Source organism: Rhinoderma darwinii, chromosome 3 (assembly GCF_050947455.1).
Source record: "Rhinoderma darwinii isolate aRhiDar2 chromosome 3, aRhiDar2.hap1, whole genome shotgun sequence".
Taxonomy (NCBI): domain Eukaryota; kingdom Metazoa; phylum Chordata; class Amphibia; order Anura; family Rhinodermatidae; genus Rhinoderma; species Rhinoderma darwinii.
The window spans coordinates 6,595,537-6,610,708 of record NC_134689.1 but is presented as its reverse complement, the minus strand read 5'-3'; the positions used below and the strand labels follow the sequence as shown (position 1 = coordinate 6,610,708).

Genomic DNA, 15,172 nt, shown 5'->3' with positions numbered 1-15,172 from the left:
TACTACAGAGGACTCCCTGAGCACAGCGCTACTTTAAGCGCTGAGCCCAGGGAAGCCCTTACGTCACTGTCCATATATGGACAGTGACGTCAGGGGCTACTCCTGGAGTGGATTCTAGTGGCTGATGTTCTGGTTAGGGATTCCACATCCTAGAGGGATTCACTGGCTACAGGGGAGGGGGCATTACATGGGCACTGGCACTACGGGCAGCTAAGGCTGCATTAAACTGTATGGGGCAGCTATGGGGGCATTATACTGTGTGGGGGCAGCTATGGGGACATTATACTGTGTGGAGGCAGCTATGGGGGCATTATACTGTATGGGGGCAGCTATGGGGGCATTAAACTGTATGGGGGCAGCTATGGGGGCATTATACTGTATGGGGGCAGCTATGGGGGCATTATACTGTATGGGGGCAGCTATGGGGGCATTATACTGTATGGGGCAGCTATGGGGGCATTATACTGTGTGGGGGCAGCTATGCGGGCATTATACTGTATGGGGCAGCTATGGGGCATTATACTGTATGGGGCAGCTATGGGGGCATTATACTGTGTGGGGGCAGCTATGGGGGCATTATACTGTATGGGGCAGCTATGGGGGCATTATACTGTATGGGGGGCAGCTATGGGGGCATTATACTGTGTGGCGGCAGCTATGGGGCATTATACTGTGTGGAGGGCAGTTATGGGGGCATTATACTGTGTGGAGGGCAGTTATGGGGCATTATACTGTATGGGGGCAGCTATGGGGGCATTATACTGTATGGGGCAGCTATGGGGACATTATACTGTGTGGAGGCAGCTACGGGGGCATTAAACTGTGTGGGGGCAGCTACGGGGACATTATACTGTGTGGAGGCAGCTATGGGGGCATTATACTGTATGGGGCAGCTATGGGGGCATTATACTGTATGGGGGCAGCTATGGGGGCATTATACTGTATGGGGGCATTATACTGTATGGGGCAGCTATGGGGGCATTATACTGTATGGGGGCATTATACTGTATGGGGCAGCTATGGGGGCATTATACTGTGTGGGGGGAGCTATGCGGGCATTATACTGTATGGGGCAGCTATGGGGGCATTATACTGTATGGGGCAGCTATGGGGGCATTATACTGTGTGGGGGGAGCTATGCGGGCATTATACTGTATGGGGCAGCTATGGGGGCATTATACTGTATGGGGCAGCTATGGGGGCATTATACTGTGTGGGGGCAGCTATGGGGGCATTATACTGTATGGGGCAGCTATGGGGGCATTATACTGTATGGGGCAGCTATGGGGGCATTATACTGTATGGGGGCAGCTATGGGGGCATTATACTGTATGGGCAGCTATGGGGGCATTATACTGTGTGGTGGCAGCTATGGGGCATTATACTGTGTGGAGGCAGCTATGGGGACATTATACTGTGTGGAGGGCAGTTATGGGGGCATTATACTGTGTGGAGGGCAGTTATGGGGCATTATACTGTATGGGGCAGCTATGGGGGCATTATACTGTGTGGGGGCAGCTATGGAGGAATTATACTGTGTGGGGGCATTATACTGTGTGGGGGCAGCTATGGGGACATTATACTGTGTGGAGGCAGCTATGGGGGCATTATACTGTATGGGGCAGCTATGGGGACATTATACTGTGTGGAGGCAGCTATGGGGGCATTATACTGTATGGGGCAGCTATGGGGACATTATACTGTGTGGAGGCAGCTATGGGGGCATTATACTGTATGGGGCAGCTATGGGGGCATTATACTGTATGGGGGCAGCTATGGGGGCATTATACTGTATGGGGCATTATACTGTGTGGGGGCAGCTATGCGGGCATTATACTGTATGGGGCAGCTATGGGGGCATTATACTGTGTGGGGGCAGCTATGGAGGAATTATACTGTGTGGGGGCATTATACTGTGTGGGGGCAGCTATGGGGACATTATACTGTGTGGAGGCAGCTATGGGGGCATTATACTGTATGGGGCAGCTATGGGGACATTATACTGTGTGGAGGCAGCTACGGGGGCATTATACTGTGTGGGGGCAGCTATGGGGACATTATTCTGTGTGGAGGCAGCTATGGGGGCATTATACTGTATGGGGCAGCTATGGGGGCATTATACTGTATGGGGGCAGCTATGGGGGCATTATACTGTATGGGGCATTATACTGTGTGGGGGCAGCTATGCGGGCATTATACTGTATGGGGCAGCTATGGGGGCATTATACTGTATGGGGCAGCTATGGGGGCATTATACTGTATAGGGCAGCTATGGGGGCATTATACTGTATGGGGGCAGCTATGGGGGCATTATACTGTATGGGGCATTATACTGTGTGGGGGCAGCTATGCGGGCATTATACTGTATGGGGCAGCTATGGGGGCATTATACTGTATGGGGCAGCTATGGGGGCATTATACTGTATAGGGCAGCTATGGGGGCATTATACTGTATGGGACAGCTATGGGGGCATTATACTGTGTGGGGGCAGCTATGGGGGCATTATACTGTATGGGGCAGCTATGGGGGCATTATACTGTATGGGGGCAGCTATGGGGGCATTATACTGTATGGGGCAGCTATGGGGGCATTATACTGTATGGGGCAGCTATGGGGGCATTATACTGTATGGGGCAGCTATGGGGGCATTATACTGTATGGGGGCAGCTAATGGGGCATTATACTGTATGGGGGCAGCTATGGGGGCATTATACTGTATGGGGCAGTTATGGGGGAATTATACTGTGTGGGGGCAGTTATGGGGGCATTATACTGTATGGGGCAGCTATGGGGGCATTATACTGTGTGGGGGCAGTTATGGGGGCATTATACTGTATGGGGCAGCTATGGGGGCATTATACTGTATGGGACAGCTATGGGGGCATTATACTGTGCGGAGGCAGTTATGGGGGCATTATACTGTGTCGGGGTAGCTATGGGGGCATTATACTGTATGGGGCAGTTATGGGGGCATTATACTGTATGGGGCAGTTATGGGGGCATTATACTGTGTGGGGGCATTATACTGTGTGGAGGGCAGTTATGGGGGCATTATACTGTGTGGAGGGCAGTTATGGGGGCATTATACTGTGTGGGGGCAGCTATGGGGACATTATACTGTATGGGGCAGTTATGGGGGCATTATACTGTGTGGAGGCAGCTATGGGGGCATTATACTGTGTGGGGCAGCTATGGGGGCATTATACTGTGTGGGGGCAGCTATGGGGACATTATACTGTATGGGGCAGTTATGGGGGCATTATACTGTGTGGAGGCAGCTATGGGGGCATTATACTGTATGGGGCAGCTATGGGGGCATTATACTGTATGGGACAGCTATGGGGGAATTATACTGTGTGGAGGCAGCTATGGGGACATTATACTGTATGGGGCAGTTATGGGGGCATTATACTGTGTGGAGGCAGCTATGGGGGCATTATACTGTATGGGGCACTTATGGGGGCATTATACTGTATGGGGCAGCTATGGGGGCATTATACTGTGTGGGGGCAGCTATGGGGACATTATACTGTATGGGGCAGCTATGGGGGCATTATACTGTATGGGGCAGCTATGGGGGCATTATACTGTATGGGGCAGCTATGGGGGCATTATACTGTATGGGGCAGCTATGGGGGCATTATACTGTATGGGACAGCTATGGGGGAATTATACTGTGTGGAGGCAGCTATGGGGACATTATACTGTATGGGGCAGTTATGGGGGCATTATACTGTGTGGAGGCAGCTATGGGGGCATTATACTGTATGGGGCACTTATGGGGGCATTATACTGTATGGGGCAGCTATGGGGGCATTATACTGTGTGGGGGCAGCTATGGGGACATTATACTGTATGGGGCAGCTATGGGGACATTATACTGTATGGGGCAGCTATGGGGGCATTATACTGTATGGGGCAGCTATGGGGGCATTATACTGTATGGGGCAGCTATGGGGGCATTATACTGTATGGGACAGCTATGAGGGAATTATACTGTGTGGGGGCAGCTATGGGGACATTATACTGTATGGGGCAGTTATGGGGGCATTATACTGTGTGGGGGCAGCTATGGGGACATTATACTGTATGGGGCAGTTATGGGGGCATTATACTGTGTGGAGGCAGCTATGGGGGCATTATACTGTATGGGGCAGCTATGGGGGCATTATACTGTATGGGGCAGCTATGGGGGCATTATACTGTATGGGGCAGCTATGGGGGCATTATACTGTATGGGGCAGCTATGGGGACATTATACTGTGTGGAGGCAGCTATGGGGGCATTATACTGTATGGGGCAGCTATGGGGGCATTATACTGTATGGGGCAGCTATGGGGGCATTATACTGTATGGGGCAGCTATGGGGGCATTATACTTTATGGGGCAGCTATGGGGGCATTATACGGTGTGGGGGGCAGCTATGGGGGCATTATACTGTATGGGGCAGCTATGGGGGCATTATACTGTATGGGGCAGCTATGGGGGCATTATACGGTGTGGAGGGCAGCTATGGGGACATTATACTGTATGGGGCAGTTATGGGGGCATTATACTGTGTGGAGGCAGCTATGGGGGCATTATACTGTATGGGGCAGCTATGGGGGCATTATACTGTGTGGGGGCAGCTATGGGGCCATTATACTGTATGGGGCAGCTATGGGGGCATTATACTGTGTGGGGGCAGCTATGGGGCCATTATACTGTATGGGACAGCTATGGGGGCATTATACTGTGTGGGGGCAGCTATGGGGGCATTATACTGTGTGGAGGCAGCTATGGGGGCATTATACTGTGTGGAGGCAGCTATGGGGGCATTATACTGTATGGGGCAGCTATGGGGGCATTATACTGTGTGGGGGCAGCTATGGGGCCATTATACTGTATGGGACAGCTATGGGGGCATTATACTGTGTGGGGGCAGCTATGGGGGCATTATACTGTGTGGAGGCAGCTATGGGGCCATTATACTGTATGGGGCAGCTATGGGGGCTTTATACTGTGTGGGGGTAGCTATGGGGGCATTATACTGTGTGGGGCAGCTATGATGGGGGCATTATACTGTATGGGGCAGCTATGGGGGCATTATACTGTGTGGAGGCAGCTATGGGGGCATTATACTGTATGGGGCAGTTATGGGGGCATTATACTGTGTGGGGGCAGCTATGGGGGCATTATACTGTGTGGGGGCAGCTATGGGGGCATTATACTGTGTGGAGGCAGCTATGGGGGCATTATACTGTGTGGAGGCAGCTATGGGGGCATTATACTGTATGGGACAGCTATGGGGGCATTATACTGTATGGGGCAGTTATGGGGGCATTATACTGTATGGGGCAGTTATGGGGGCATTATACTGTATGGGGCAGTTATGGGGACATTATACTGTATGGGGCAGCTATGGGGGCATTATACTGTATGGGGCAGCTATGGGGGTATTATACTGTATGGGGCAGATATTGGGGTATTATACTGTATGGGGCAGCTATGGGGGCATTATACTGTATGGGGCAGCTTTTGGGGCATTATACTGTATGGGGCAGCTATGGGGGAATTATACTGTATGGGGCAGCTATGGGGACATTATACTGTGTGGGGGCAGCTATGGGGGCATTATACTGTGTGGAGGCAGCTATGGGGACATTATACTGTGTGGAGGCAGTTATGGGGACATTATACTGTGTGGAGGCAGTTATGGGGACATTATACTGTGTGGAGGCAGTTATGGGGACATTATACTGTGTGGAGGCAGTTATGGGGACATTATACTGTGTGGTGGCAGCTATGGGGGCATTATACTGTGTGGAGGCAGTTATGGGGGCATTATACTGTATGGGGCAGTTATGGGGGAATTATACTGTGTGGAGGCAGCTATGGGGGCATTATACTGTGTGGAGGGCAGCTATGGGGACATTATACTGTGTGGGGGCAGCTATGGGGACATTATACTGTATGGGGCAGTTATGGGGACATTATACTGTGTGGGGGCAGTTATGGGGGCATTATACTGTATGGGGCAGTTATGGGGACATTATACTGTGTGGGGGCAGCTATGGGGACATTATACTGTATGGGGCAGTTATGGGGACATTATACTGTGTGGAGGCAGTTATGGGGACATTATACTGTGTGAAGGCAGTTATGGGGACATTATACTGTGTGAAGGCAGTTATGGGGGCATTATACTGTGTGGAGGCAGTTATGGGGACATTATACTGTGTGGAGGCAGTTATGGGGGCATTATACTGTGTGGGGGCAGCTATGGGGACATTATACTGTGTGAAGGCAGTTATGGGGGCATTATACTGTGTGGAGGCAGTTATGGGGGCATTATACTGTGTGGAGGCAGTTATGGGGACATTATACTGTGTGGAGGGCAGTTATGGGGGCATTATACTGTGAGGAGGGCAGTTATGGGGGCATTATACTGTATGGGGCAGCTATGGGGCATTATATTGGATAGGGGCAGCTATGGGGACATTATACTGTGTGGAGGGCAGTTATGGGGGCATTATACTGTGTGGAGGTAGCTATGGGGGCATTATATTGGATAGGGGCAGCTATGGGGACATTATACTGTGTGGAGGGCAGTTATGGGGACATTATACTGTGTGGAGGGCAGTTATGGGGGCATTATACTGTGTGGAGGTAGCTATGGGGACATTATACTGTGTGGGGCAGCTATGGGGACATTATACTGTGTGGAGGGCAGTTATGGGGACATTATACTGTGTGGAGGGCAGTTATGGGGGCATTATACTGTGTGGAGGGCAGTTATGGGGGCATTATACTGTGTGGGGGCAGTTATGGGGTCATTATACTGTGTGGAGGCAGTTATGGGGTCATTATACTGTGTGGAGGCAGTTATGGGGTCATTATACTGTGTGGAGGGCAGTTATGGGGACATTATACTGTGTGGGGGCAGTTATGGGGTCATTATACTGTGTGGAGGCAGTTATGGGGTCATTATACTGTGTGGAGGCAGTTATGGGGGCATTATACTGTGGGGGCAGCTATGGGGCCATTATACTGTGTGGGGGCAGTTATGGGGGCATTATACTGTGTGGGGGCAGTTATGGGGGCATTATACTGTGTTTCGGCTATGGAGGCATTATACGGTGTATGGGGCAGCTATAGGGGCATTATACTGTGTGGGGGCAGTTATGGGGACATTATACTGTGTGGAGGGCAGTTATGGGGACATTATACCGTGTGGAGGCAGTTATGGGGGCATTATACTGTGTGGGGGCAGTTATGGGGTCATTATACTGTGTGGAGGCAGTTATGGGGTCATTATACTGTGTGGAGGCAGTTATGGGGTCATTATACTGTGTGGAGGGCAGTTATGGGGACATTATACTGTGTGGAGGGCAGCTATGGGGTCATTATACTGTGTGGAGGCAGTTATGGGGGCATTATACTGTGTGGGGGCAGTTATGGGGGCATTATACTGTGTGGAGGCAGTTATGGGGACATTATACTGTGTGGAGGCAGTTATGAGGACATTATACTGTGTGGAGCAGTTATGGGGACATTATACTGTGTGGGGGCAGTTATGGGGTCATTATACTGTGTGGAGGCAGTTATGGGGTCATTATACTGTGTGGAGGCAGTTATGGGGGCATTATACTGTGTGGGGGCAGTTATGGGGGCATTATACTGTGTTTCGGCTATGGAGGCATTATACGGTGTATGGGGCAGCTATGGGGGCATTATACTGTGTGGAGGCAGCTATGGGGGCATTATACTGTGTGGGGGCAGTTATGGGGGCATTATACTGTGTTTCGGCTATGGAGGCATTATACGGTGTATGGGGCAGCTATGGGGGCATTATACTGTGTGGAGGCAGCTATGGGGGCATTATACTGTGTGGAGGGCAGTTATGGGGGCATTATACTGTGTGGGGGCAGCTATGGGGGGCATTATACGGTATGGGGCATGTGTGTGGGCATTATACTGTGGGGAGGCAGTTATGGGGACATTATACTGTGTGGAGGCAGTTATGGGGGCATTATACTGTGTGGAGGCAGTTATGGGGGCATTATACTGTGTGGGGGCAGCTATGGGGGCATTATACTGTGTGGGGGCAGTTATGGGGGCATTATACTGTGTGGAGGGCAGTTATGGGGGCATTATACTGTGTGGGGGCAGCTATGGGGGGCATTATACGGTATGGGGCATGTGTGTGGGCATTATACTGTGGGGAGGCACTATGGGAACATGATGCGGTGTGGGCTGGCCTGGGTGTGTATGGGCGGGATAAGAGGCGATACTTGATAGTTGGGAGGCATGAATAATATAATCTACATTTATCAAACTCGTGCAAAGATAAGGTGAAGGGGTTGCCTATAGCAACCAGATTCCAACTCTCATTTTGCCAGGGTCTTTGAAAAGTGAAAGTAGAAGTCTGATTGGTTGCTATGTATAACTCCTGCTCTAACCAGCCCCTGATTGGTCGACTGTTCCAAGTCATGTGACCAGAGCATGAGCGCTAGCTGCTATTACTAAGCATTGCCGTTACCTTGGAGACGCACGGCTCCGCTTACCACAACTCTCGCGTTGTTTCCATCGACCAATAAGATGGCTAGTTCATATTGCAGGCGGGCGTGGTTGACAGGAAGGGGCGTGGTCTGTCATCGGGCTCAGCAGTCGGAGCCGGCTCCGGCCAGGAGCGCGGTATCTTCGATGCCGGCTGTTCGGGAGCATCATGACCGCCGCCGGGGTGGACAGGGAGGAGCTGCCGGGTAAGTCTATGCACCCTGCCGCCCGGCACGGCGCCCTTCACTCTTCTCCTCCAAGGAGCGTCTTATAGGAGGGTTTACAGCTATATACCCGAGTATAGCGCTCTCTGCAGCCGTCTATATTCTACATCACTAAAGCTCCGGTACAATTGTGACTTTGTGTCGTGCCAATTGACAAACTCCTCTCTTATGCATCCACACAGCTATTCAGTACACGCGACTATCTCCGCTCTGCTACATCTGAAACATGTCATCTGTGGCTTTACATAGGGCTGCCTGTTCCATTACTGTGGGCTCTGTGCGGCCACATATAGTTGGCTGACATATTGAGCTCTGCTACATCTGCAGTATTACAGTACAGTGAAGCTGGGGTACGTATTACTGTTATATGGAGCAGCGTAGATGAGTGTGATCAGAGCTGCGTCCTGTAGGAGGGGGAACAAACTAACCCTAAACCAAACAAAAAAACTCAAATAAAATAAAATTCCATTTGTGCGACATTAAAAAGATGCGTCAGGAGACGATTAATTGTCCTGATTTTTATTAATTTATATGGTTGCATTTTAACACAAATTTAATTTTTTAGAAATATTTTTATTATATTTCAATTTCAATTTATTATTATTTTTATTTTATTTTTACATTCCCCGATATTTGGTAGAAAATAAATACAAGGACATTTCATGGATGTGCGGAGGACGCGGTGCCGCAGTGGACAGGGATTTGTTGCAGCGATATAATAAAACCAACGAAAAATAATAATAAAAAAAGGATATAAAATAAAGATAAAAAAATGTAAATCATTTAAAAAAAATAAAAATATAAAAAGTAAAAAAATATGAAAAGAGGTCATTAGAAATGGGGGAAAAAAAGAACAAAAAAAATCTAAAGAAAATAGAAATAAATATTCCCGGCAGGTGATTATTAAATGGAATTAGTTGAGATTATTTATTGTCTTTTATGTACTTTTTTAATTTTTTTTTTAATGTTTTTATTTTTTTCTATATTGTTAATTTCGTAGTTTCAATGAAACGTTTTGGGATAAAAACAAAACTTTTTTTTTTTTTTACCCGCTACGATGGGGTAATTCATTTCTCAAAAAAGAAAAAAAAATCTCTAGATCTGAGCGATCGCGTCTTGGTGAGTTGCGCCATCTCGCATAGTTTTTTTTTCTCACTCACGGTCTGGATCCGATAGAATTGTGTCCGTGTCGCGGTGATTTGGGGTTCACCTCGACCGTGCTGAAATTGCCAGTGTGTGACTATGGCGTCCGTGAGTCACATGACCCGCTAGCGATCCTCACGACTTACCGATTCGGCAAAAACAAAAATCTCCCTGTGTTGGGGGAAGTTCTGCGCCACGATGAAGCAATAATTAATGAAGCCGCCATATTGTAATAGTATTTCCCGATTAACCGGTTGTTGTAATCACGTTTCTGCCAGTTTTATGTAAATCTCAGAGTCGTCCTCACGTGTGATGTCAACAGATGCCGGGTGACGGCGGTATACAGCATCGGGCCCGGCGGGGACCTCACCTGAATGGCATTGGCAGAGTTACTTTCCCCTAGTTCTCCGCTACTGCTTGTTGGTGTCGGTCTTCACTGCTGTCCTGTCATTCTATTCATCTACCACATTTGGCGGAAAAATTAGAAGGTCCGTGTCAATTCAGCCTGGGGTTGGCTACGAAGCGTCGTGTGTCACATGACTCACTGTAATGAAGATACAAAATTGCGTAAGCCCCTCCCCCTTTATTACAGGTCTTCATTTGCCTCCGTAGTAAGTCATGTGACTTGTCCTGCGTCAGTCACATGTACGGCCCGCTTTTATATTCTATGGGGGAGGGGGATTGCGGATAGTGCCAACATTGCGTCTACCCCCCCTTTTTCTAATAGGTTTTGTGTTTTAGTTCTTCACCGTTTTCCAGGTCTCTGCTTGCTGTCTGTGAATGGGAATATTCTTGTTTACATCCGGAGGCTGAAAACCTGTGCAGACCTACCTAATACTTCTCACAGCTGAGGGTTTGTTACAATGTATCCAGTGTAGATAACCCTCTGTGAGGTAAACCGTTTTCCAGGTCTCTGCTTGCTGTCTGTGAATGGGAATATTCTTGTTTACATCCGGAGGCTGAAAACCTGTGCAGACCTAATACTTCTCACAGCTGAGGGTTTGTTACAATGTATCCAGTGTAGATAACCCTCTGTGAGGTAAACACAAAGTAGCACAAATGTCTCTCCTGTCCTGATGGTTTGTTACAATGTATCAGTGCAGGTAAAATGTATCACTGGACTCCAGACTGATAGATTTTAGCTGCACTGATACATTGTGTGAGTCTGGGGTCTAAGCTGTTCTAATAATTAACTCTTTATGTTCGGCTGGGGTCACAGTCGCTATTTTTGTTGGGATTTTGGCGCAAATGAGGGTAAAATATGTTATTGTACGTTTTACAAAAAATGCCTAAAAAAAAAGTTAGGTGTGAACCCAACCTAAGCGATCCAGGTGCGAGCCGTGTAGAGAGAACACAGCCATAAGATCCGTCACCAGCACTTGACCTGCATGCTGACGGTTTCCATTTAACCAATCCCCCCCCCCCACCTCACAAACTGAAAATAAGCAGAAACAGTAACGCTCTGATCACACTGGCGTCCCTTCCGTTTATAATGGGAACCAGGACGCAAATCGGATCCATCGCACGCCGGTCCCCATAGACTTAGAATACGGTCCGTCGTTTTGATGCAGCGCTATTCTGCTTTTTCAATGTGACGGAATCTGCGACAACGCAGATGTGAACAAAGCTCTAGAGCTGATGAATGGTGGCGAGTCGCTATTGTTCTCTGTTACCAGCCTCTCCTGGCTGGGGATTGCAGGAATTCCCCCGTCTCCCTCACAATCAGCTCTTTGTCATCGCTTCCTTTATTATTATTTTTTTTATGAGTCCCAAAAACTTTCAAATCCGATTTTGCATTTCTTGTATAACTGCGCTGTGCGTGGTGGAGCAGCTTTTTTGTGTTGGTGAAACCGCACGCGGTTCTTACGTGCGACAACACCATTCTGGGGGCACTTTACATTATCAGGGTTGACCCCTCCCCCCCCCCCCCATATGTAAAGTAAACTGCGCATTTCTTGGACCTTCCTACTTGTATTTTTTTTTTTTAGTGGCTGTCCCTTTAAGGATGGCACCCGTGTGTTATGGTGCCCTGTCTGCTGCATTCATGAGATGAAACGGTTAATGTTTCATGGCTGTAAGCGGGTAGTGTGTGCCAGGTGTAGGCGCGCCCGCGGATGGGTATGAAGCTCGTCTGTCCTCGTGTTGCCCCAGGTGTTATCACCCCCCCCCCTCTACGCTGGATCCTCCACCCAGCGCCGCTGCTGCTTAAAGGGCATTTCCATCTAAGATGAAGATTATAAACTCCCGGGTGACAACCACTTATTTCACCCATTAATGTGCCCATTGGAGTTGTCACCCAGATCTCCAGAGAACCTGAATGTCATACGTGAACATTGTTATACAGCCCTACACCCGCACTGGCTTCCTCTCTCCTATTGTAATGCATGGGTGTCAGTCTTTACTGTAGTACTGGAATTATAATCCTCATCCAGGACAATGAAAGCCATAGGCATTACCCTGACAAGGAACTTAGTGTCAGTCTTTACTGTAGTACTGGAATTATATTCATGAGCCAGAAATCTTAGGATGATTGGAGCTGTAGTTCCAGCACAGATACAGCAGAGGAGATGGGAATCTCAAAAACTTTAAGAAAGCCGGGTTTAGAGAGTCATCAATCCCCTTTTCTTATGTTTACCGGTTATACTCCTGAACAGTTACCCAATCTGCATCCAGCAGCACAGAGTATTTCAGAAAAGGGCTAATGTTCTGGAAAATCCTAGACTGAAGGATTCATAGTACGTTATCAGGATCCTTATCCGCACAGAGTATTTCAGGAGAGAAGTGCGCTAATTTTGGGTGGGCGGTGACGTGTGAGGACAGGACTGAATGTGTCAGGGAAGTTTTATGATGTGGGGAGGGAAATGGAGACCAGTGGGAGGAGAGTATTCCCAGCAGCACAAAGTATTTCAGGAGAGGGGTTTGTCGATCCTGTGGGCTGTTACAAATATTTGGATACAGCAGGGTTTTAGCAGCACAGAGTATTTCAGGCTGGGAGTGTCAAACTTGTGAGCTGTCACTAAATAAGTTCTAGTGGATAGAGCAGGATTCTTAGCAGCACAGAGTATTTCAGGAGAGGAGAGTGCTGATTTTGTGTGGGACTAGTGTTGATCATTCCTCATGAAACTCGTCCAGGTCGCACTTTACTTTTTGGCGCAGGACAGACGCGGCGCAGGGCGGATCCTCGGCGGTTCTAGCAGGAAGTGGATGAGTCTTGCCGGTTTTGCAGGAATATTAATGTGATCAGTCATGAACCCGTCCAATCAGATGTCTGGTATTTCATCTCCGCAGTCTTCCTCTTGCAGGGATGCTGTCATTACTGGTCCCCTGCAGCAAAGATCCAGCTCTGGGTGGTGACCATTAAACTGTCCTTAAAGGGGAAGTAGCAGTAGGACAGTGGGTATCTGCATGGTGCCCTAATAGTGTCGAGCTGTTTACCTCTAAATGGCCATCAGGGGGCAGTAATCTAGATTGCATTATGCTATATGTAAATCGTGCCCACGACAATCACTAAGCCATTGAGCACTCCGGAGCGCTGCGGAGGCTCATAAAACCCTGTGGACTCATTCAAGGGGCCCTGTAGACTCATTCAAGGGGCATACTATATGATCGTCATTCCCAATAAGCTCAAACTGTGTGTATCTACCATAGAGGCAGCTGCCATGGGGCCCTTAGAGAGAAGGGACCCAGCCCTGGCCAGTCCCATCCCATTTGCTATTGGATGGTGAGAACCTGTGCAGGGCTCCCTTTCTCTTATAGGGGGTCAGAGCTCTGTTTTCCTGATACAGAGCTCCAAATCCCCTGCTTCCCTTTACACAACCATAGAGATAAATGATCAAGGACTGTCTATCTGCAGCCACCTCTAGGGGGAGCTCAATGAGAGCTGTAGATGTATGTATTCAGAGTGCTCCCCCTGGTGCCAGCCAGAATAGTAGACTTTGCAGGGGATTTGGAGCTTTGTGTCAGTAAAATGGACCTCCAGCCGCTATAAAGATGTTATAAAATGAATCCAGGCAGAATTTGGACATAAGTTCTCATCGTGGGAGCTTTCCTCGGAGACTACATCTCAAACTGTGGTATAGGTGCCATTATTTGCCTTCTATTACCTTCAATGTTTTTGCAGGACCGAGGTCTAATCGAGCCCTCTCTATATAATACATTGGGCAGGGCAGGCAATGCAGGAGTCTGAGGAATAGACCGGGTTGGAGTTCTCCTTTAATTATGTTATTCATTCTCATTGTAATTAAATTTTAACAAAAGGGGCGGAGCCGTGACAACTTCTTTATTCATCGCTAGGCGCCAGTCCATTGTAGTAATAATGGCCAATCAAGGGTGTTCTCGATCTCCTAACACAGGTAACTGGTGCTGAGTGACCGCCACTAATGGCAGCCATGACAGTAGGGGTTGTCATCTTGCTGTCCACCGTTCCTCTAACGGCACGTCTGTATTGATATGTAACGTTACATTCCCCAACTCCTTCCATCCGTTTTTTGACTGTCAGTTTTCACTGTAGCTCTGGCATTCTATTCATAAGCAGTTATAGGTCCCGTCCACAGTGGGGAGAAGATAAAAACTCTGCATGATCCTTTTTCTTTCCTGTCCGTATTTCTGCAACCCCAGGGATTGTCCAGGGCTAGAAAAACAGCGCCACCCCTTCTTACAGGATGTGTGTGGTATTGCAGCTCCTCTCTGTTCACTTAGATGAAGCCGAGCTGCAATACCAGACACAACACATGGACAGGTGGGGCGCCGTTTTTGGAAGAAAACCATTTTTTGTATAACCCCCTTTAATAAGAACCTCGAATAGCACAATACTCACCCGGGATGTTTACCCAGCTTTCCACAGACCCTGACTGGCATATAAATCTGCTTTATGCAAAATGACACCCTCAGCTCCTACTGAACCTCCTCCTTTTCTATTCATGAATCAGGAGGCTCAGGATGAACCTAGAACCTGGTGTAATGGAAATGGAATGGTGTCGTCTTCACGAGCTGCCTTAATATTTCCTCACCTCGCTGGAGAAGTAGGTCGGGGTGTGGCCCTCACAAGGATGCATTGTGTGTTTACCCATCGCCCTCGCCGTGTTTAGGAAATGAGCCCTCCGCCAAATAACTGCGGTTCATTACCATGTGTCTACGTTAAAGCAAATGTTCGCCATTTTTGTTTTTTTTAATCTAAATACGTCCACAATTTATCACTGATTAATTCCTCCATGTATCTTTATCGCGGTCGGAGCTTGGTTTTTCTGATACACAGCTCCAAATCCTC

At 48.5% G+C, this 15,172-nt stretch overlaps 1 protein-coding gene across 2 annotated transcripts in view; it reads left to right on the top strand.

Annotated features, from left to right (window-relative positions):
* Positions 1-8,620: 8,620 nt before the first annotated feature.
* Positions 8,621-15,172, top strand: part of BMAL2 (basic helix-loop-helix ARNT like 2) — a 51,362-nt gene continuing 44,810 nt past the window's right edge. Inside the window, exon 1 of one of the 2 annotated variants that reach the window (XM_075855765.1) lies at positions 8,621-8,745. In XM_075855765.1, the coding sequence (XP_075711880.1) occupies positions 8,709-8,745 (37 nt within the window). In that variant the 5' untranslated portion in view covers positions 8,621-8,708. The remainder of the gene's footprint in view (positions 8,746-15,172) is intronic. The other variant, XM_075855766.1, reaches the window with a different exon arrangement.